The following is a 21296-nucleotide window of genomic DNA, read 5'->3' as shown; positions in this document are numbered from 1 at the left end:
CCTGAAGTCTCTGGCAAGTCAGACCCCGTACAGACTTCTCCCTGTGCCCGCTGCTGTAGAACAAGGTGATCTCTGTTGAGTCAAGCTCGAGTTTGGCTGGAAGCTGTACCGGATGGGCCAGCTGCTTTTGGTTTGTACTTTATGCTGGACATTGATTTGAATTCTAGTGTTAGTCATATAGGAGGCTTGACATGGCTGAAGGATTGACTCATAACTCAGTGGAAGGCTCTTGGGAAGGAGCAGACCTACTCCAGTGCTACGCCAGGCCACAATGAGGGAAGGGGTGTGCAGGAACGATACCTCTATGGTAGTGTAACTTTATTTTGAGGTAAGGGTTATTATCTCAGTCTTAGAGAAATGAGGATGCAGAAGTATGGTGAATTGCATAAGATAATGAGAATTTGGTAGCAGAACCAAAGCACTGTTTTTGCAACAACTGGTGATGTCAAGGTACTTTATTCTATTCAAAAAAAAAAAAAGGCAGGCAGTGTGCTTTCCTGATAATTAAAAAGCAGAATAAAAGACATCTTTCATATAAATATGAGACAAGAGATGAAAGATTAATTATTAACTGTCACTTTCTTGTTGCATACTGACAGTGTAAATCAGACTTACCAAAGCTATCAAGTCTTTATTCAAATCTCTTTACTGCTATCTCCTTAATTCAGCATTTGCACTGCAACATTTTCCCAAATGTCAGCTTTCAATTTCTTGATGGCATTCATAATTGCATCAGCTAAGCTAGCCTCTGCTTTACAGGCAGACTTTTAAAACTTACCGCCTTTCTACGATACTGTGCAGGCTCCTCCAGTGATATTTGGGGCATGACAAGGTACAGTAATTGTACCAGTTGAATTTAAATCAGTTCAGTCAACAGATGTGGCTTGTGAGTTGTTTGGGAAACTGTGAATATTTTTATCTGTTCAAAATTAATTATTACAGGTTATGTTTTACTTTTTGTCTGTAAATTCTTGCTGTGCAGGCTATGTGGATATAAGGCAGGTTTAAGAATGTCAGCACAGGATCGTACCAAATACAAAACTACACTTTTGGTTATAACAACTTAAGAGAGGTAAATAGGACTACAGAGGTCCAAGATACCAGTATTTTTTGGTGTGAGTAGCATGTAAAGATGGCTAGAAAAATGAATTTCTGTTGTGGGGAAGGGAGATGTGGAAGCAATTTGGAGAGAAAAGGCAGAACCCAGGTATGAAAATTCCCAGGATGAACTTTCTGGTCTGCTGGGGGTAGGTGGCAAGCTCCTGGCAGCAGGGGACTGAAGGGGTGGCCTCTGACATGAGGAGCTGCCCTATGTCAGACACGGCCAGTTCCAGCCAGCTCCAATGGACTCATCACTGGCCAAAACTGAGCACATCAGGAACTCTGGTGGCATCTCTGTGGTAACTTATTTAAGAAAAGGGGAAAAGGTTTTTTTGGGGGCTGTTTCACCAGTGCTTCTGCAAGCAGTAACTATATTGCAAACTTAAGCTCACCTCCACCTCCTTTGTCTGTATGACTAACATTGTTTACAGCACAAATGTGCCCACCTGTTGAAACATATGAAATATGCTTATTTTATCTTTAAATTTTGAAGTTTTGTCTGTATCTGTCCAAGAACTAGAGAAATTTTGATTGTCATGCCAGGAATTAGGTATTTGGGGGCAAAACAAAAAAAGTGAAAGTACAGTCTCCTGTATTGAACAAAAACACTTGCAAGGTTTTTTTCTTCTTCTGTCCATCTTTCCTTTTCCTGATGCTGCATGAGGATTACAGCATGAAAGATCTCTGGGGCAATAAAGGGAGCCCAGTTCCTAACATCACTGTCTCTCCAAACAGATTATGCCAGCTAATGGGTCTTTTCTAGCTATATATGCTTAGAATCAATGAAAGTGTCATCCTGTTTGGTGGACTTTTATGGGGGTTGGGTTTTGTGGTGGGTTGTGGTTTAATTTTTTTAAGTGAGTGAAAATATTTTGTATGTACTTTCTTCATTGTTTTTTGTAACTCACAGTACAAAAGAAAAGGCAGATGATGAAAGAAAAGCATTAATTGAGTCTACTCTGCTCATCATGCTTTTTTTTTAGAGGACTAGACTCTTGTCTAATGATTAAGTTCTTTGGAGGTGGGCAGCTGGAGTATAGAAAGAGTGTATCTGTACCAGATTGAAGAGAAACCTGTCTTGCAGTTTTGGAAAGCAGAGCTTATGTTAGAGGATGCAAAGTCCTGAATCATTAGAGCAGGGAAAAACAACAAACAAAATAAAATTTAAAAATTACAAACAAGCCATATTTTTGGCCTGCTAGGATCAAAATGCCTTAGATTTGCTTACATGTCAAAGTATGGTCTGGAAGCCAAATTCTTAGGTTTTGCATAGATTATTTTTCTTTCCTTCCTTCTGTATTAATCTCACAACCTGCTTAATTTTTTTTATATAATCCATCTGTTTGTCTGGATTTTTCCCATCCTTTTGAAAGTAATTTTAAACTCCATTGCTTTTTACTGTAGCAGAGTTGTGTTAACTGAATCTCTTGTGCTCCTTAACTCACATATGATAGTCTTGTTTGCCTCCTCCTTACAGGGTGGTGGTGGGAGGTATATATGTACATGCAACCAAACATGTTCTCACTCTGTAGAACAAGTTTAAAGCACTGTAGATCTGCTGTTGATACCACAGCATGCTTTGCTAGCATGAGGACAGTGTTTGTGTGAAGACCCTCAACTTCTTTTAAGACAAGATTTAGGCTAGGTGAATACCACTGCTGTTCCTCTGGCTCGCTCACTTCCTCTTGAGGGGAATGAAATCTGATACAGTCCTTTTTTATGTGAATAGACTCATAAGGACGATGTCAATGAGACACCCAGTAAAGAATAAGATTTGGAGTAGCTGAAATCATAGGTAAATGCAAAGTATCTTCATGTATCACTTGCTTTTGTGCTTATACATTTTGATATGATTGTATGTCACTGTAGCAGATCCACAATAGAATCTAAGGTTTCAAGTCAGTGAAAATTCATATACTTAAGAGTAAATTAATGAGCTTATTAATATAACTGTGAAACAGGTCTCTTACAAGCTCATAGTATTTTTTTCTTTAATCTCAAATAAAATTGGAAATCTAGTAAGATATTATAACTTTACTGGGATGGATGAGTAGGGTCTGTGCTTGTTGTGTATGGGGAAAGGAAATGGGAGGAGGATGTATAAATAACGGACTCCCCAAAATAACCACAAAGCATGTGTGGAAAACAGTAATATTTTAGCTTCCATGGAATCTTGCTGTGTAAACAGAAGATAAGCACTTAAAGTACCTAAAAGTATAATTATGTCCCTATTAGATCGCATTATTTAGAAAGTAAACTTGTATGTTTGTTTTTTTTCTAGGTTCAAGAAGGCATTTGAGTCAGAGCCAACATTACAGTCAGGAATTAATTATGCAGTACTCCTCCTGGCAGCTGGACATTGCTTTGATACTTCTTTTGAGCTGCGGAAAGTTGGTAATTATAGCTTGCAAATTCACAGTGAAATCGCATTCTAGTGAAAGTATGACACCACCCACTGTTGTAGGAGAAAAATCCGATGGTTGTATATGAATGCTTTGATAGTGAACGTGTGAATATTTAAGTTGGTCTGCCCCACCACCACTGATCCCACCTGACTGTGGGTGAGCGCTGTCATGAAGACCTGGTTCCAGTTTCAAGGTCTTAACTGGTTACCCGAGCTTAGTGAAAAATGGCAGCTCTTCTTTGCAATGGCATCATTTGCATGAAACAGGAACACCTGAAGGGGCAATCCAGTTCCAGCTAGCATTCTTAAAAATAAACAAACAAAACCCCCTGTAGAACTGTAGGGAATGTGGACAAAAAGTCCATCCAGAGAGTGGGGAGAATGCACTTGAGCTTGGGATGGGCTGAGAGAATGTTTCTCTTCCAATACTTTTTCTGAGGTTTCCTAAATGTCTGTATTCATAGAATCACAGAGTGGTTTGGGTTGGAAGGGACCTTTTAAAGACCATCTAGTCCAACCCCCTTGCCATGGGCAGGGACATCTTTCACTAGACCAGGTTGCTCAGCCTGACTTTGAACACTTCCAATGACGGGGCATTCATAAATTCCCTGGGCAACCTCGTCCAACATCTCACCACCCTCATCGTAAAAAATTTCTTTCTTAAGAAGGAAGAATTAAAGTGTCCATTTTGTTTGTGATTTTGCTGGATTTGAGGAGAGTGCAAAGTCAAGATTAGTCAGTAATACTTTCAGGGAAGGTATGGGAGAAAGCACTGAAAGTTGTAATGTGTAGTAACATATCCTTTTCAACTGGCATTCTTCTCCATGAATTTCCATAATTCTTGAATTATCGTAAAGTCTTTTTTATCATTCTGTCTCCTGAAGAGGTAGTCAAGTGAGAAAGGAACAATGTTCTTCGCTTCACAGAATATATCTGTAATCAGCCACTGCTCTAGCTTAGAAGTTAGGTGTGCACTGTATGTCTGTAAGTAATTTTCTACATAGAGAAGGTCTTTTTGAGTGTGAAGGTCAGAGTGAGATGGTTACTTTCACATAGATAATGGAAGTGAAATTAAATTTTTCTGGTGTGAATGAAGGTATTCACTTGGATGTGATAGGCTGCTTAGAGTTGCCTCAGCTACTATATTTGCCCTTCTGTGAGTGGGTGAGATTTTGCTTTTCGGGTCAGATAGAATACTTTCATCTCCTACACTGAAATTTGAATTCTTGTGCCAGTGTAGGAGGTAAAAATACATGTTTTGCTTCCTACATAGCATTTGCAAATATTCACTCTGCTGGCCTAATTTTAAATTAGATAGTTTAGCAAAGCTGGGCTGTATTTATTGGGTAGTTTAATTTGAATCCCTCCATTTTAAAGAAACTTCTCAATTGCACACAGGCTACAGCCAACTAGATTTGGACAAATTAATTGTACTGATGTAATCTGGCTGTTATTTGTAGGGATCAGATGTTTGGTATCATCTTGTTGTGAGTTTGTCCAGTGCTGTTTTCCCTATTGGTTGTACGGAGAACATTACAGAAATTAAGGTTCCTTATTACTTAAGGTTTCATACATGGCTGATGAATGATTTAGTGGAGAAATATCCAGTGGCTATTTGGTGGAAATTTTTTTTTTTTTTAGCTGTTGCTGTGCCCCTCTCTTATGTAAACATTTACTTGGTGTCTGCTGAAAACCCTTGATATAGCAACCCCTGCTGTTATCTACTAGTGTCTATCTTTCTTATTTTGTTATGGGAAGTATTTTCAAGATACTTTAAGCCTCAGACTTGGCTATTTTGAAACAGGTTTTCAAATACGTATATAATATAGACCCTATGTGTGTCACTGGTCATTGATTTCTTGTTGATAAGACTGTGGTCACTGTTCATAGAATCATAGAACACCAGGTTGGAAGGGACCTCAAGGATCACCTGGTCCAACCTTTCTTGGCAAAAGCACAGTCTAGGCAAGGTGGCCTAGCACCCTGTCCAGCCAAATCTTAAAAGTGTCTGATGTTGGGGAATCCACCACTTCCCTGAGAAGATTATTCCAATGGCTGATTGTTCTCATTGTGAAAAATTTGCCTCTTGTGTCCAATTGGAATCTCCCTACGAGTCACTTGTACCCATTGCCCCTAGTCTTTTTCACATGACTCCTTGTAAAAAGAGAGTCTACGTCTTCTTTGTAGCCACCGTTTAAATACTGGAACATAGTGATGAGGTCTCCCTTAAATTCTTTTCTCCAGGCTGAACAAACTCAGCTCACTCAGCCTTTCCTCATACAGCAGGCTTCCCAGTCCTTTGCTCACCTTTGTGGCCCTTCTCTGGACGCTCTCCAGCCTGTCCATATCTTTTTTTGTGTAGTGGGGACTAAAGCTGAACACAGTATTCCAGGTATGGCCTGACAAGTGCTGAGTAGAGTGGGATAATGACTTCTTTATCTCTGCTGGTGATGCCCTTGTTGATCCAGCCCAGCATCCTGTTGGCTTGCTTTGCCACAGCAGCACACTCTTCACTCATATTGAGCTTGTTGTCCACCAGGACCCCCAGGTCCCTTTCCACAAAGCTGCTCCCCAGCAGGGTAGGTCCCAGCCTGTGCTGCACTCCTGGATTATGTTTTTATAGGTGCAAGACCGTACATTTGTCTTTGTACAATGACGTTTGTCAGCTGGCTTGAGTTGTGCTGGACTCTGAGGGTAATGTATTATTTTATTGGTCTTGGGCTAACGTTAATGTTTTAAACAAAAATAAGCAAAACCACAGAGGCTGTGTGGGAAAACGTTTTGATTTTTTTCTTTTTTTCCTGTCCCAAAAATGTCTTAAATACGTGTCATTCTTTCAATGTCACTTCTTGTTTAGATCTGTGTATACAAGACCATTCGTTAGCAGTAGTTAGATTTGCCTGGCAGTGCTTTCAGTTTGCTGTCCACCTGCAGCATTATCTGTAGCACACAGAAATTAAAGGAAGTCTGTCTTCTGGTGGGAGATGGGGAGAGAGGTGAGAGCAAGCTGGTTAAAGTTCAGGCCAGGTTATATGGAAATTATATTGGTAGGTTGGGAAAGGCTAAGGAACGATATGGTCCCTAACAGCACTTCAGAGGGCTGTAATTAGAAGATGCATATCTGATTACATTGGCAGTGATGTAATAACTCCAGTAAAACTAAGTCCAGTATCCAAGAGAATTTTTACCAATCTGCATCATATCAGAAAATTTGCCTTCTAAAAGTTCCTACCTCTACTTGTCAGATAATAGTCCACAACTAAATAATCATGTGAAGCATTAATGAAAATCCTCTTTCTATTTTCTGAACAGTACTGCTTTCTTAACTGTACAAAATTGCAGAACTTTGAAACAGAAGTGCAGTGCTCTGTAAGTGCATTGACAGTAATGATTTCTGCAGGCTGTGCAGCTTTGACACACAAAGGATCCTGTAATATGAATTGCTCTGTCAATATTTGAGCAAGGAAAGCAGTTTATTTATAAAGCCTTCATAGTAATATTTAACAGTAATATCTACTTCTGTATCTTATTTTCTTCAAGGTGTGGGTATATTCTTGGCATTATAAAAACAGTGGCTTTTCTGGCATTAATGGTTTCTCTATTTTGGCTCATTTATTTTTAAGGCAAAATTTTTTTGATAAAATATACTGGAATTCAGCTGCTGCTTTTTTTTCTCCCCCATGAGTGCCAAGTTTATCATGGAAGGAGAGAATGTCTTGACTTTGCCTGGATTTTCTTATATAATCAAAAAACTTTTAAAGATGGTGAAATCAAAATAAACTAAAGAAGAGAAATTATACAAGGAGACCACAAACTCAGAGTGAAATTCATGCAGGTGTTCACTTTGCACATTTGCACAGAAAGGTTTTTTTGTTCCCCCACCCCCCAGAAAAGACCAACCCCACTGGAAAACAAAACAAAAAAGCCCCACCCACCTTTATAAATTAGTTATAGTCCCTTGAACCTATTGCTAAAGTCTCCATGCTGCAACTGCATTTTTCCAACTTGCCTTTCAGGGGTAAGTAAGTTTTATAGATGAGCTTTGTAGAGGAAGGTCAGCAAACTAGAGTGAGTTTTAGCACCGAGTACCTCATCTTTCTTGGAAGAATTTGATGAGAGGTTGAGGTTGTCTTCTCTATGGTAATAGGATCCACTTCACAAAATACTTGGCTAGAACTTCCAGTTCATTCAGGCTACGTAACAGTAATGATTCCCAAGCTTGGTGTCCTCAGATATCATTGCTGCTACACATACATCCTTTTTCCCACCATCTTCCTATAGCTCTCCCTTACTCCATCAGCTGAGACTCAAAATCCATGCTATCACCAGTCTTACCCTCCTAACAAACACTTCTCCCTGCCACACCAGTAATCCCAGTCCCTTCCCATGTGAGTTGTACCTTTCATCAAAACAACACACTCAGTTTGTACCTTGCTTTGGCTCCGTTAACCACCTCTGGAGCACTGAAGGTTGTGATGGGTGAGTTCCTGCAGACGCAATGAAGCATAGTGGAGTATGTAAGCCTGTGAACCAGAGACCAGTGCTGTTGCTCGCTGTGACAAATAGTTTGTGATAGCTTGTCAGCGGTCACTGCAACTGTGAGTGCCATCGCCCAGTACTCAGCGAAGGCGCTCCGCTCCGCTAAATTGCTCCCTTTCCTCCCAGCAAAGGTACACCCATCTGAAATGATTCATGTATCCCTGTGATACCAATTCCTTACTTCCCTTGTGATGAGATCACATTCAACGCCTGTGGAAGTTAGTAGGTGTCTGTCAGCTCTTGTATGTTGCTGTCATGTGCGTGCAAACGTTTTAAATGTTCTAGCAGAGCCCTTAAGCCTTTGAGGATATTGCTGAGTAGTGTTACTCTAGGGTCCTGGGGGAGATTAATTTTTTCCATTTACTGTGTTGTGTGCATAGTGTGCAGGTTTTGCTTTCTAGAACCCAACTGAAGTTGAACATATTTAACACAAATTCCCCCTTCCTATCCTACACTGACAATGTACACCCAAGGTGTACATCCTCAAGTGGTCTCTTGACAGTGTGCATGCATACAGCACCGTGGCTTAAAGCCTTGCAAAGCTGATAGACATAGAGATGGTCACCTCTGTATGTTGTGGAGTTGATGGCGGTGATGTACATTGCATCAAGTCTCGCATCTGAGATAATTTTGTAAAATCTATTGCATTTTTTTCCTTCAGGAATAACTAAACAAACGTCTTTCCCAAGAAGCGAGCAAATAATGTTTTTGTATGATTTAAGTATTTTGTTCTGTATGTTACTCAAGCATGACTACTTCTTGTTAGCAAGAGAGCACAAAGTGTGAAATATAGATGTGAAATAGGCTATAGACCTCTTGGATACAATTTTACATTTTAAAAACATTTATTGTCTGATGTTGATAACATAAAAATGTGAACAATGTGAGAAAACAAGATGAATTTTGTATACTGAAATGTAGCTAATGTAGTGTCTGTCCATCTTGATAAGATTTATTGCTGCTTCCAGCACAAAGTTTAGTCTGCTTGCTACTGAAGGAAGGTTAAGGGAAAAAAAAGGTCAACAATTGCATTGAAATTTCTTGTGAATACTCAGCCTTAATATCAAGGACAACGGAATGTGGTGTGGGAGGGAAACTGTCATAGCGGAGTAGTGTGGGAAAAGTGAATAAAAGACTATGGTGGTAAAGAGGCTTGTCTTGTAAGCTGCAAATTGTTTTATTTGCGGGGGATGGTGTAGTGTATCTCATGTTAGCTATAAGTATGTAGCAGCTAATATGAACTAAAAATCATCCTGAAGGCCACAGGGAAACTTGCAGTTCTCAGAAAACTTAGCAAGTCAAAATAAAACCTGAGGCTCTCCATAGCCTTGAGTTGCTGAGGGACTTATGAATATTAATAGATGTCTTTCATTGGGGTAGGATTTGCGGCAATTAAAAGAACATCACTGCTGGAAGAAGCCCAGTGGATCATCTGTTCCTTCTGCATGGGACCTTGTCTATAAAGGTAAGTTTGGGGCTTGGGACTTGTAAGTCAAAAAACAAAGCAGAAAAAAACATAATAGGTGCCTTATTCAGCATCTGTTAAGTTTTTACAGCTATGTTGTGTAGCCTAAGGCCCCAATTTACCTTTGTAGATGAGGTCCATGCAAGAACATAGGTAATCTGACTGTGGCCTTGTCCTGACAGCGATGTCTTAAAGTTCCTCTCTTGAGAAGCCTTTAGGAAGAGGGGGAGGGGAGAAAAAAGACTAATCCACTATCGCTTAGGGAGTTTGGAAGGCATATAACACAAACTGGTAAGTATGATTTCCATCTTACTTCATTGAAATGGAGAGGTTATGGTAATTTAAGCAATTAATAGATTTCAAATCAGGGAAATTGGTATTTAAAAACTGTATTAATAATTCCTGTGACCTATTATTCTTTTTACTACAGGAGTAAAGATCAGCAGCCTGCTTGGTAAAAAGGGGAGCTTGGAGAAACTGCAGAGCTATTGGGAAGTAGGATCTTTCTTGGGGGCCAGTATGTTGGCTAATGACCATATAAGAGTGATCCAGGCTTCAGAAAAGCTGTTTAAGCTAAAGGCACCAGCATGGTAAGGTGATAAACAAGAGCACGTACATTGCTATGTATTGAAACATTGGACTCCTTCAGCTTTCACATTTGGCATCGTATTTATCTGATGGGAGATTGGTTTGGGGTGTGTTTTGGGTTTTTTTCTTTAACAGATTTTGCTGTCTGTGTATAGTTTCGCTGCACTTTTACCCAGACAAGGGACTCTCTTCCCCTTTTGCCCTTATTCAGGAACAGATTTGATATGGGTCTTTAATTTGATGTCTGAGAAGGACAGATTCACCATTGGCTCGAGGCTCTTCTGAGGGCAAAAGGGGAAAAGTGGAGTTGCTTGTAGGCACCATACTTCAGTGGTTACGTTGCTGAAGAGAAGTGGTAGTAACATGTGGGTTTAGTCATAACAGCCTGAAAGGTTTTGGAAATGCAGATAGCTTGGCTAGAAAGGCTTGGATATACCTTGGAATACTGTGGTGGTTATTGGTTATACCAGCTGGTTTAGGAACTTGAACATGAATGAGCTGTATGGTGCAAGTTGCAACTCATTATCATTGAGAAGAATGCAGATTAAATTCCAATGAACAGAAATGCTGTAAATCTAGCGTTAAAGACAACCCTGTAGATTGAACATCTGTTTTGCAAAGGCCCAGAGACGTCTGCTCTGGCAACAGGCTCTCAGCACCTGTTCTGCTTTGGATATAGGCGGCAAGTAAGCACCAGTCACCTACTCATCAAGGGCTGGGATCCTGTTAGCTGGGGAGACTCTTTTCTGACCAAAAAAAGTTGTCATTCAGCCAATTGAAAGAGTGCATACATCACAGCCTATGTATTTTTGTTCTAGAAAGTGTCTCCAAAAGCTGATCAGAGGGGAATGTACATATGTGTGCTAAAATATGGAAATGCTAAACTTCTGTATTCACATAACATAGGAATTATGTCAAAATCAAGAACTCTGATTTTCTGACCAAATATTTTAGAAATGCTGTTTACGGTGTGTTTATCTGCAAGGTTTTCCATTTTTACTATGTGCATGTTTTACTGAGAAGCTGGATGGCACTCCCTGGAAGCCTCCTGGTAGAGTTTTCCAGAGTTTATGAATGCCTGGTTGTCAGGATTCTATGTTACCATTGCCTTTGGAGTTTAAGTCTGTGAATTAAACTCTGAGAATGCAGCACACTCACTTGTGTTTCAGGAAGGATTTCTCCTGTGAGCAATTCCTGCCCAGTCTGTTGCGGGCTGTTCAGCAGAGTCCACTTGGTGCAAAGGGGAGTAGATACAGTACCTTAAGCCAGATATCTCCATGGCCTAAGAAGGGTGATTGGAAAATGCACAGCTGTGGAACTTTCCCAAAAGGATCTCTGACTTTACATTATACTTTCTTATCATAAGCCTGGAAACAAAGCTTCTGTGAATAGTCTATTTGCAGTAATGTGATAGCTGTGGTAAATCCTCTTTAAGCATGTGTATCTCATTGCTGTAGTATTCATTAAAATTGCATAAGATTATGTTTACAACTTTTTTTTCAAAAATGCCAAGAGAAAGCAATGTTATGAGAGGCCCCATAAATCAGCCCCAGAAAGTAGAACAGCAGAGAGAGCTGCATTTAGGGGAGACATTCAGCACTGCTGTTGTCCTTCCCTAGCAATGCAAAAGGCTGCTTAGCGTAGCTGTTGTCATCTTTATAGCATAGTTAGTTCCAGAAGTGTCGTGTTTTAGAAATCTGTGTTAAACAACTGCCAATGCAGATACAATAACGAAGACAGAACAGTGCAGAAAGTTAAACCAGTGGACTTCTCACCTGGGTTTTTATTTGAGGTTGGTCACTACTGAAACAAGTTTGACATGGGCTCAGTTTGGTCCATAGGTAGAGGATTTAGCTATTTCATGAAGCTTTCATGGTTTAGGATAGGAGACAGGATCAGGAATATATGCAGAAGGAGTGTCCCAGAACTCATTTGTATTTCAGGTTACTAATGTAGCAGCTACATTTCCAGTTCTAAATGGGGAATTGCTATTATTAAAAGCAGTCCTAGAGAACCAAAATCTTACCGGCTGCCTTGGTGTTGCAGTGGTGAATGTTTCAGTTGTGATTAAAGGTAGAGACATTATCATTTACAAACTGTATTGAATTTATAATCTATGTATGCTTGGATGATCACAGGTACCTGAAGTCTATTGTAGAGACTGTTTTGATATATCAGCATTTTAAGAAACTGACTCCAGAACAACATACGGCCAAACAGGAACTTGTGGACTTCTGGATGGACTTCCTTGTTGAAGCCACAAAGACAGATGTGTCTGTAGTTCGATTTCCAGTAAGTGGTTGTTTCATTGTTAGTTTGGGTTTTTTTAGTAAATTCTGACATGAAGGAAATGAACACAAAACACTTTTTGTTTTTAGGTTGCCAGACAATAAACTGCTTGTCCAGAAGAAATGTATTTGGCCTGCATATTAGATTGGTTTTAATTGATTGCATGTGGCTACAATGGGATTGCACAGTGTGTTCCATATGAAAGTAATGAGGAAAAAAGTCAAGATAGAGTTTTGCTATTTAGTGTTTGCTACCAATGGGTATACTTCGAAAGCAAACCTTTGCAGTGCTTTCCAGGTGATACTATATTAACTATATTATGTTTTGAAGAAAAGATATTTGATTTCAGTCTCTTTCTAGCTCAGCAGGCTTTGCATATGCTACTGCCAATTAAGCCTGTGCTCTTAGAGGTTAAAAATCAGCCCAAGCAGTCAGAAATCTATTGTTCCAGCTACTAGACAATGTATTTCAACAACATTGCACTATAAGTATACATATATATGCACTTTTCTGATTTCTTACACAAAAATTTTGCTGAAAATTTTTTAGATACCCTGGTGTTCTACAACATCCTGAAAGTATACTGTAAAAAGATTGTTGTTCCCGGTACATATTAACTATATGTGTATGGGAAATAATATCTTGGGTATTCCTTTCAGCTAACCATTAGCAAATACAGCTTTTTGTTTTAAATAGCAGTTGCTATTGTCTCCCAGATACTTGAAGTGCATACTGGTTGTTTTGTACAGTTCTTTTGGCTTCCATGTGTAGATGAGATGATAAACCATAAGGAAGACTCTAGTGTTGAACAGCAACAGCTTGAGGCAGTAAAGTGAAAGTAACATGAGACTCTAGGGAGCCTGGTTCTCCTCCGAGGAGAACGGGTGTAAAGTTTTGCAGGGAGCAAAAAATAGTTTGAATCCTCTGGGTTTTGTAAAAGACAAGGCCATATTCTTTTTAGATTTTTTTTTATGATGAAGTGGCACAATTAGATACTTAAAATAGGCTCTGACTTACAAAACTGTCCAAGTCAAATGGTTTGGATTTTTATTAAGAGACAAACCAAAACAGAACATTGCGATAGCATAAGCCAAAAGATAAACCCAGTGACCACATAGTTTGTGTTGTACAGGAAACTATGCTGGTGTTGCGGACAGACATACATGATTTCTCATAATACAAAAATTCTATTTGTGCCTATTCAGAAGGAAAATCACACCATTCAACAAGTCAACAAAATGAAACATAGTAACTTTCTTTTCCCTCCCTTCTCCCAGATTCTTATAAACAATTTATTCTAAAAAGTTTTTTTGCAGATTTCCTTATTGTGAATTGTTCTCAGAACTTGAACTTAAGGAATTCACTATCCATCTGTACTAACTTAGCTGTCAGTTACTCTCTTATCTGGTAGTATCAGTGTTATCATCCTCTTTTTGGCCTTTGGAGGAAGAAATGACACAGCGTGTGAGTAACTTGCTATAGGCTAAAGACCCTGATCTGTGAAATGGTTTAAACCAGATTTTAGAAGTTATAACTGTCTGGAGATGCCAAGCAACACATTTGAAGTCCCACTGGTCATCATTTACAGAGTTAAATGCCTAGGTACTTTTTAAAATTTGGCCTTGCACTTCTTCCAGTGTATCTGTGTGCTTATTGACTCTGTAAGGGGTGACTCTAAGCCATGACTCTTTAAAAGATTTTCTGCTTAGGTGTTTATGGTTTTGTTTAGGTGTTTATGGTTTTGTTTTGTTTTTTTTTAAATAGGTGTAGACCAAGTTGCTCTAGTCAAGCATTATTTCCTAAAGCAATTCTTTGAACTTCAAAAATTTTCAAATGAGAAATTATGTATCTTGGATATTTTGAAGATGATGTTTGATTGGAGCTTTTATGGGAGAGGGAAGGGCAGAAGAAAGGAAGGAGGTTAACAGTTTGTTAACCATCTTTAACTTAGTCCTATTTTATAAATGTCTTTCAGCTAAACACTGAGGGCTAGAAATCTTCCTGTGTGTGCTGCAGTGGAAAAGTAGCTTTTTCTTTATTTAATACCAATACTTTACATTCTGAAGAATGAGAATACCTTCAACAGAGGCAATGTAGAATTGGTGTTTTAGACATCAGATTTTAACCACTGAAAATCTAAAATAAATAAACAGTTCTAATAAGAAACGACACTTCTTCAAATAGCCAAATTTTTGTTGACTTTCCTTTAAAGCATGCTGGAAGCTTTAAAGATCTGGAACTAATTCTGGCAGAACATAACTAAAGTGGCAGAGTGGCTGGCTTTGTTTACTAAGTGGTTATGTTAGACTAAATCTTGCTGCATTGCCTGCCATCTCTTTTACGTGATGGTTCTAGTTTTTGTTTCACTTATTCCAGGAAATTGTCTATAATATTTAGCTGTCAGCCTCTTGCAGTGGTGCTCGTTGCTTTTGAGAAAATCATTTGATCTGGTGGCTACACTTCATGGTGGTCTAAATCAAAAGCAGTTCAGGCTATCTCTAGGTTGATGTGTTTTTCTGATTCACCCAAATGCGCTTCTACCAAAAGATGGTAAAGGTATACCATGAATTCTGTCCACATGAGAGATGGAGGTTATTGAATAGCATTGCAAGAGAATGAATTGTGACAGAAATATTTTAAAATGTGATAGCTGTCAGAGAAATAATTTGGAAAATTAATATGTGCTACCAATTGACACACAATAACCTTATATAAAAACTAAGTTAAAATGGGCCTTTTTTTTTTTTTTTTAACCTAAGTTACTGTCAGCCTTACTAAACTAGCCCAGTACCCAAAATTTTACCTTTCATTCTGTTTCCCCTGTTTTTCCTGCTATGGTATGACTACAGAAATAGTTTTAACAGATTTTAATACTTTTTAAAGTTCTACGTGTTTTGTACTGACTCTTTAAAAATTTATTTTTTTCTACAAGGTTTTAATATTGGAACCAACAAAAATCTATCAGCCCTCATATCTCTCCATCAACAGTGAAGCCGAGGAGAAGACTGTATCTATCTGGCATGTGCTGCCTGATGACAAGGTATACCATGATGTTGTCTGTAGTTGTAACTTTTTTCACAATTTAAAAGTATGCACGGTACATAAGGCATATAACATGTAAACAGTTGCATCTAATGATGGATTCTGCAAAGGAGAAAAGTGTTTCAGTAACACACAGGAAGATGCTGTGGACATATGTTGGCCATCGTGGTTTTTTTTTTGTTTTAATATAGCATTCTTAACTTTTTCTTTAAGTTTGTCTTGTTCAATGGATCTTTTCTCTACATTTTTAAAAATAACTTGCATCTATCTTCTTTCAGGTTTTAAATCAGTGCATAATATACAAGAAGTCTGTTGCTTAAGATTATTTCATAAGTAATTTACAATATACTGTCGTCATACAAATAATGTCACATAAATTATTTATACAAACAGAAGAATCTTCTTCTGTACTTGCAGTATTACTTGTCAGCTGTGGTAAATACTCCTTTAACATGAAAGTAATAGAGACTGGTGTCTTAAAAGGGGAGCGGAATCAATCAAAAGCCAAAGAAATATTTGGCAGAAGGATAGATAGATGCTCCGAAGGTCTAGAAATTGAAAAAGCTGAGAAGTCCATATGTCAAGGTGTGAGATAGCCAGACATGTTTGGAAAGGAGCTTAGAAAATCTGGACATGCAAGGGGAGAGGAAAACCTAGAACGGTTATTGAATTCTGGGATGCTTAGGAAGCAAAATGTTGGTAAGAGTGAAGACAGGGAGAACATCGTAGAACCTCAGAGAAGGACAGGAGCACAGAAACATGGGGGAAGTATATGAAGAGTGGAGGCTGAGTCAGCTGGAAGCACAACAATGGAGATGGTGCGATTTGTAAGAACTAGCACTATTCATTCGTCCATGAAAGCATTTTGTTTGCCTGCAAGATAGGACAGTGAAGACCAATTTTTCAGGTAATACATCCTTCAGCTTTTGTACTTTTAGTCTGTTAAAGGAGAAACATTTTTGCATGCAGAATATGTGAGGCCATACTACTTAGAATTTTTGTTGTGAGTACATGAGAAAATGTAAGTGGACAGTAGCTGAAATAGCATGTTTTGAGCACAAACTGAAATGTTTGCCTAGACCAATGAATTTCTGTTTATTTGTGGTTTATTCTGACTGATGTTTTTCTAAGTAGGCTCAGCCTCTGAGAATAATATAAAAAATAAATTTATGCAATTCTTGGACAAAAACAAAATTTGCTGTACAGTAAATAATGATTTGTCAGTACTATAGAGTAAACCTTTCTATTGTAAAATATCTGTTCTGAAAGTATTTCTGTATTCAGAATTTAGTCTATTTAGAAACTACCTGTATATGGCTTTTTGTTTGTTTGTTTTGTAGGCTTTTATTTGTGTGTATGTAGTTTACCTCCAAAAAATACTTTCCATTCTGTTAAGTGGCTTATCTATAGCATAAGAAGGAACATAGGGCTAGAAGGAATTTTCTGGACTATTGAATCCTGTTCACCTCTGTTGCAGAAACTCTTGCCATATAGTGTTTCACATAAAGTGATCAAGCTCTGAATACTAGTGTAGGTTTCACAGACAACGTTTTGTGCTGGAAAGTGCTTTGGGAATGCCACTGCACCTCTAGAAGAGCCTAGAGTGGAATACTGCTGGTGAAGTAGAGCGTTACTTTTAAGTCTTCTAGCTTTCAATCTGAATTTGTTGCCGTTTCATACTCATTTGTTCTTTTGCTAACACAGTGTTTAAGTGGTTCCTTTCTCTCTCTGATGTTTACCTTAGAGTATTTTTAAGGAGAATTCTAATATCTCTTAGTGGTTTGGGCTGTTTGGTTTTTTTAGGCAAAACAAGTAGGCTTGGTGTCCTGGCCACACATGGCATTTCATTGCCACGAGTTCTTATGTTCCAGTTTGAGTTAACCTTGCTTGAGCAAGTGCACTAATATTCTAAAAATGGTATGTCAAGGTGCATTCATGTATCTTTCAGCTACTGGGCTATTTTGTTTGATACTTTCAGCAATGGCCTTTTTCATAGCTTTTTCATAGTCAGTGTCACTTGACCGCCCAGTCATCCTGTGACTGTGAGAAGGATTTGGATGTATTAGTCTGTACCTGTTTGGTGTTCAGTAGATAGGTATTTTGGCATTGCAGACTTTGTAACCTGTTGTTCCATTTCTAAAGTTTCTTTATAGAATGTTATACCTTTTTTTTCCTCTTTTCTCTCCTCCTTCCTGATTTGGGGAGTGTCTCTGTGTTTTCTGCACATTAGAGCAGCAAAAATAGGAAAACACTAGAGTTAATCAATAACATTAGACAAGGTCAGTTTTAAATGCACTCCCTAGTACTTTTGCTCTGGCCAGAATCCTTACTGTTGTGAGCTTATTCAGTAGCCTGGGATCTGATTGATACGCAGTGGAGGCATCCTTGCCCCGTGAGCTGTAATACCTATCAAAAGAATGCAATGGGCAATTTGGTAGTTATCCCTTCAGTTGTACAATTATAGTCTGTTGTTGCAAGGTTGTCAAAGTCCTTAGAATCCATCAGAAACCTTACAGGGAGAAAGGGACTAGAAAAATTTGGAGACACCAGCTTCCTTTTCAGTTGAATATAACCAGTATAATATTTGTCTTTGATAAGAGATTTTGTGAAGGAAATGGATGTATTAACTGTCAGCCCACTGCAAAGAGGAAAATTCTTACTTTGATCCTTACTAGGCTGAAAACAAGTATTTTAGGGGCTGATTAACAAGCAAAGACCACCTATTCCTACTGCAAGGGCAGGTTAGACAGCTGAGTTTGAAAACTTCAACTACCTAATTTCAGTCTGCCTACCATAGGTCTGTCAGAGCTTTCCCAGCTTGTGCTTCAGATGTCAGTTCATTTTGTCTTATAAATTAATGGTTCTACTTATTTTCAAAATTCAGTCAGTGCTCTGATGGTAATAATTGTGAGTTACGAAGTGTATGATCTTCCTTTCACGCACAAAGGAACTGAATTTCTGTTTCAAATCCCAACTGGAACTCAGTGGAGCCTGCATCTGGCAATTTTGTAATCAGTAGGCAAATGACGCTCAATACCAGGATAAATAATGTGACCTCTTCCTTTTCCATGGCTTTTTTAGCAGCATATCTTAACATTTATGCCTTTTAATAATACCAAGTTTAACATAAACAAATGCCTATAAAAATCAGATAGCATTTTATTTTGTAGAATGCACATTACCTTTGCCTTGCAGTTCCCTAATTTTAGCAGCCCTTTCCGCATGGGGTTCAGGAATGCAGCAGTGCTGTTTGCAAGTTTGAAATAGAACAGCCTGTCTCTGTTTTGCATTGGCTTCTGAATCCGTTTTGAGTTTTGTTTTGGGTGGTTGGTGGTTTTTTGCCTAACCAAAGAACAGATGCTGAATTTGGATAGCACGCCTGATATATTTACTCCAATGTACTCAAAACTTGGCAAGATTATGAGGGACAGAACTTTTATATTATTTCATTGCCTGAGAACTTCGTGTGGTGAATAAAAGATGTATGAATCTGAGAGATCAGTTGCACGTAGATGATGGGTAAAACCCACAATACTTAATGCTTCTTGTTTAACTTCTTGAGCGTGTCTGCCTATCAGGACATATATTTTAACTTACTTAGATTTCAGATTCTTCCTAATAGTGGGAATTGGACAAGTATCAATAGCTAAGCTCTGAAGAGAGTTTCCAAGCATGGAAAATTGGAGAGTGTCAGAGTTTGTATGTGGAAGGAGGATTAAAAGATAGTTCAGATACACCCTCCTTAGCAGAGGGATTGAGTTGGTGATCTTTCTTCATGCAAGAGAACCAGGCAACTTGAATAGTAATTTCACAAGCGCTTCATACTAGCATCAGTTATAGTACCTCCACTTCAAGATGCAATCCCACCTTTTCTTAATATCAGGCTATTCTCCTGTCCCTGTATGCCACTGGAGAAACCCTTCCCCCCATTTAACATTGAAGAGATATTGGAGTTAACCGCTTTGTACTTTACAATTAATAGTGTGAAGCTTGTGCTTCAAAGAAGATGTTTGCTTGTATTTGTGGTACGTTGTGTTAGGCATTTTATATTAGCATCACAACCTTTAATGTGATTTGAGCAGGAAGGAGGGAATTACAGAGGAGGAGAAAATTGTTGTAGGAAGCCTTATAATAAGAAAGCTGTTATAGCTGGGAGAATAACTTCCTCTGTCACTTCCTGCACATTGTGCAACTATTTTGGCAGTGTATCTGTTCTGCATACTTCACTATTCATGAAATGTTTTATAAGCTACACATTTTCATGTCCTCTTTTGGAATACAAAAGATTGTTTGACACTGCTCTTATGCTGTAAATTACTTCTCAGCAAGAAATGTCTCTGTGCCTTTTAATTGCTCAGGTCACTAAAATGCCAAATGACATTCAGCTCTAGAAAGCGGAGGTTCTTCAAATATGTTGCTCATTGTGGTGGGCTTCCAAGGTTGCCAGGACTTTAAGGTGCTGTAGTTCCACCTTTTCCTGAAAGGAGAATGTTTTCTTTAGAAGATACAAAAGGCTTCCATTTCCTACAGTAAAGTTTTATTAGAACATAAACATAGAGCAATATGATGGTCTGCAGAGAGAAATCAATTCTGCTGAATGTGACACATGTAATCTTAAAAGATCTGAAAATAAGTGAGTCCTGGCTCTTCGTGTGTTCATAGGGTGGCTTCTTTCTTGTAGCCTTGTTTATTACTCCAGCAGCTCTTAGGGGTTTGGGTACGTTCTTACTGCTTTCTTCTGTATTGCTAGGGAAATAGCCTCCTTTCTGCTTCTTTAGACACTTGGCCTTTGGATCTGCTCCTTCCCCAGGCAATTCCTCCTACTTTTCAAGAATCTCCCACTTTGCTCTCCAGTGTCAGACTTCCTGCTTGTAGCTCTCTCCACCTCCTCCTCCCACACGCCTAGGGCATCGAACATGCAGAGCAAGCTCTTGTTATTCTCAGAAGTGGAATTTTTTTCCCCTACTTTCCAGAGGGTTGCATGTGACCCCACGTTCAGCACCCAGACCAGGATATACTAGCAGACCTTCTGATCTTCTGATTTGCTTGCATGCTTTCTAAAATAGTATATTGTGTTTGCAGAGTAAACAGTGAAGAAACAAACCAACCAAAACTTGTATCTAGAACTGCTGTTGCTTTGGTTTGGGGGGGGAATGCCCTGAAAAATAACTGTTAAAAGGTAATAGGCTGTTGTAATTCAAGTGTTTATCTTTCCATCTTTTGAGTTTCAGTCTAGAAGATATGCCTACTGGCACTTCATTCACAAAAAAGAATGTTTTATTTATTTATTCTCTTCTGGATGTTACAGAAGGGTATCCATGAGTGGAACTTCAGTGCTGCTTCTATCAGAGGAGTAAGGTAAGTTGTTTCCCTTTCATGTTTTGAAATTAAAAGAGTAATTGAATAAGTATTGTATTACACTGCTGCTGTGGACCTTTGTGGAGTAATAGAGACAGAATTGGAGCAGAGTGTTGCAGGTACTTTCACAGATGCCCTGCTCTAAGTAAAGCCCCAGGAGTCTTATTCCAGATTCAGAAATGACCACTTGCAGAGTTCATTATGTAAAACTTAGCTAACGTAGCCCCTTGAATTAAAGAACTAATATTTTCTAAAAGTTGGCAGTCACTTACTTTATGCTAATTAAGATTGAATTAAAATAACTGCCAATGTCTCATGTCATTTTACCTGAGTTCTGTCACAGCCAGCAGCTGCCTGGTGCATGGAATATGTAAGCCAGGAAGTAACATGTGGATGCAGAGCGGGAGGATATGAGGAACTGACAAGATCAGGGTGTCTTGCAATATCCTAATTGCTTACCTGTTGGGTTTTGGTGTGAGTGTGTACATTTGGGGTTTTTTTGTTTCTGTG

General features: G+C 38.7%; 1 protein-coding gene across 2 annotated transcripts in view; it reads left to right on the top strand.

The window, feature by feature from the left end:
• Window positions 1–21296, top strand: part of MAP3K5 (mitogen-activated protein kinase kinase kinase 5) — a 107641-nt gene that overhangs the window by 50753 nt on the left and 35592 nt on the right. For both annotated transcript variants that reach the window (XM_075035798.1, XM_075035799.1), the window contains 5 exons: window positions 3383–3495; window positions 9940–10099; window positions 12236–12389; window positions 15319–15426; window positions 20737–20786. In XM_075035798.1, the coding sequence (XP_074891899.1) occupies window positions 3383–3495; window positions 9940–10099; window positions 12236–12389; window positions 15319–15426; window positions 20737–20786 (585 nt within the window). The remainder of the gene's footprint in view (window positions 1–3382; window positions 3496–9939; window positions 10100–12235; window positions 12390–15318; window positions 15427–20736; window positions 20787–21296) is intronic.

This window comes from Buteo buteo, chromosome 9 (assembly GCF_964188355.1).
Source record: "Buteo buteo chromosome 9, bButBut1.hap1.1, whole genome shotgun sequence".
Lineage (NCBI taxonomy): Eukaryota > Metazoa > Chordata > Aves > Accipitriformes > Accipitridae > Buteo > Buteo buteo.
Note: the sequence above shows the minus strand (reverse complement) of the source record. Positions and strands in the feature narration are given on the sequence as shown.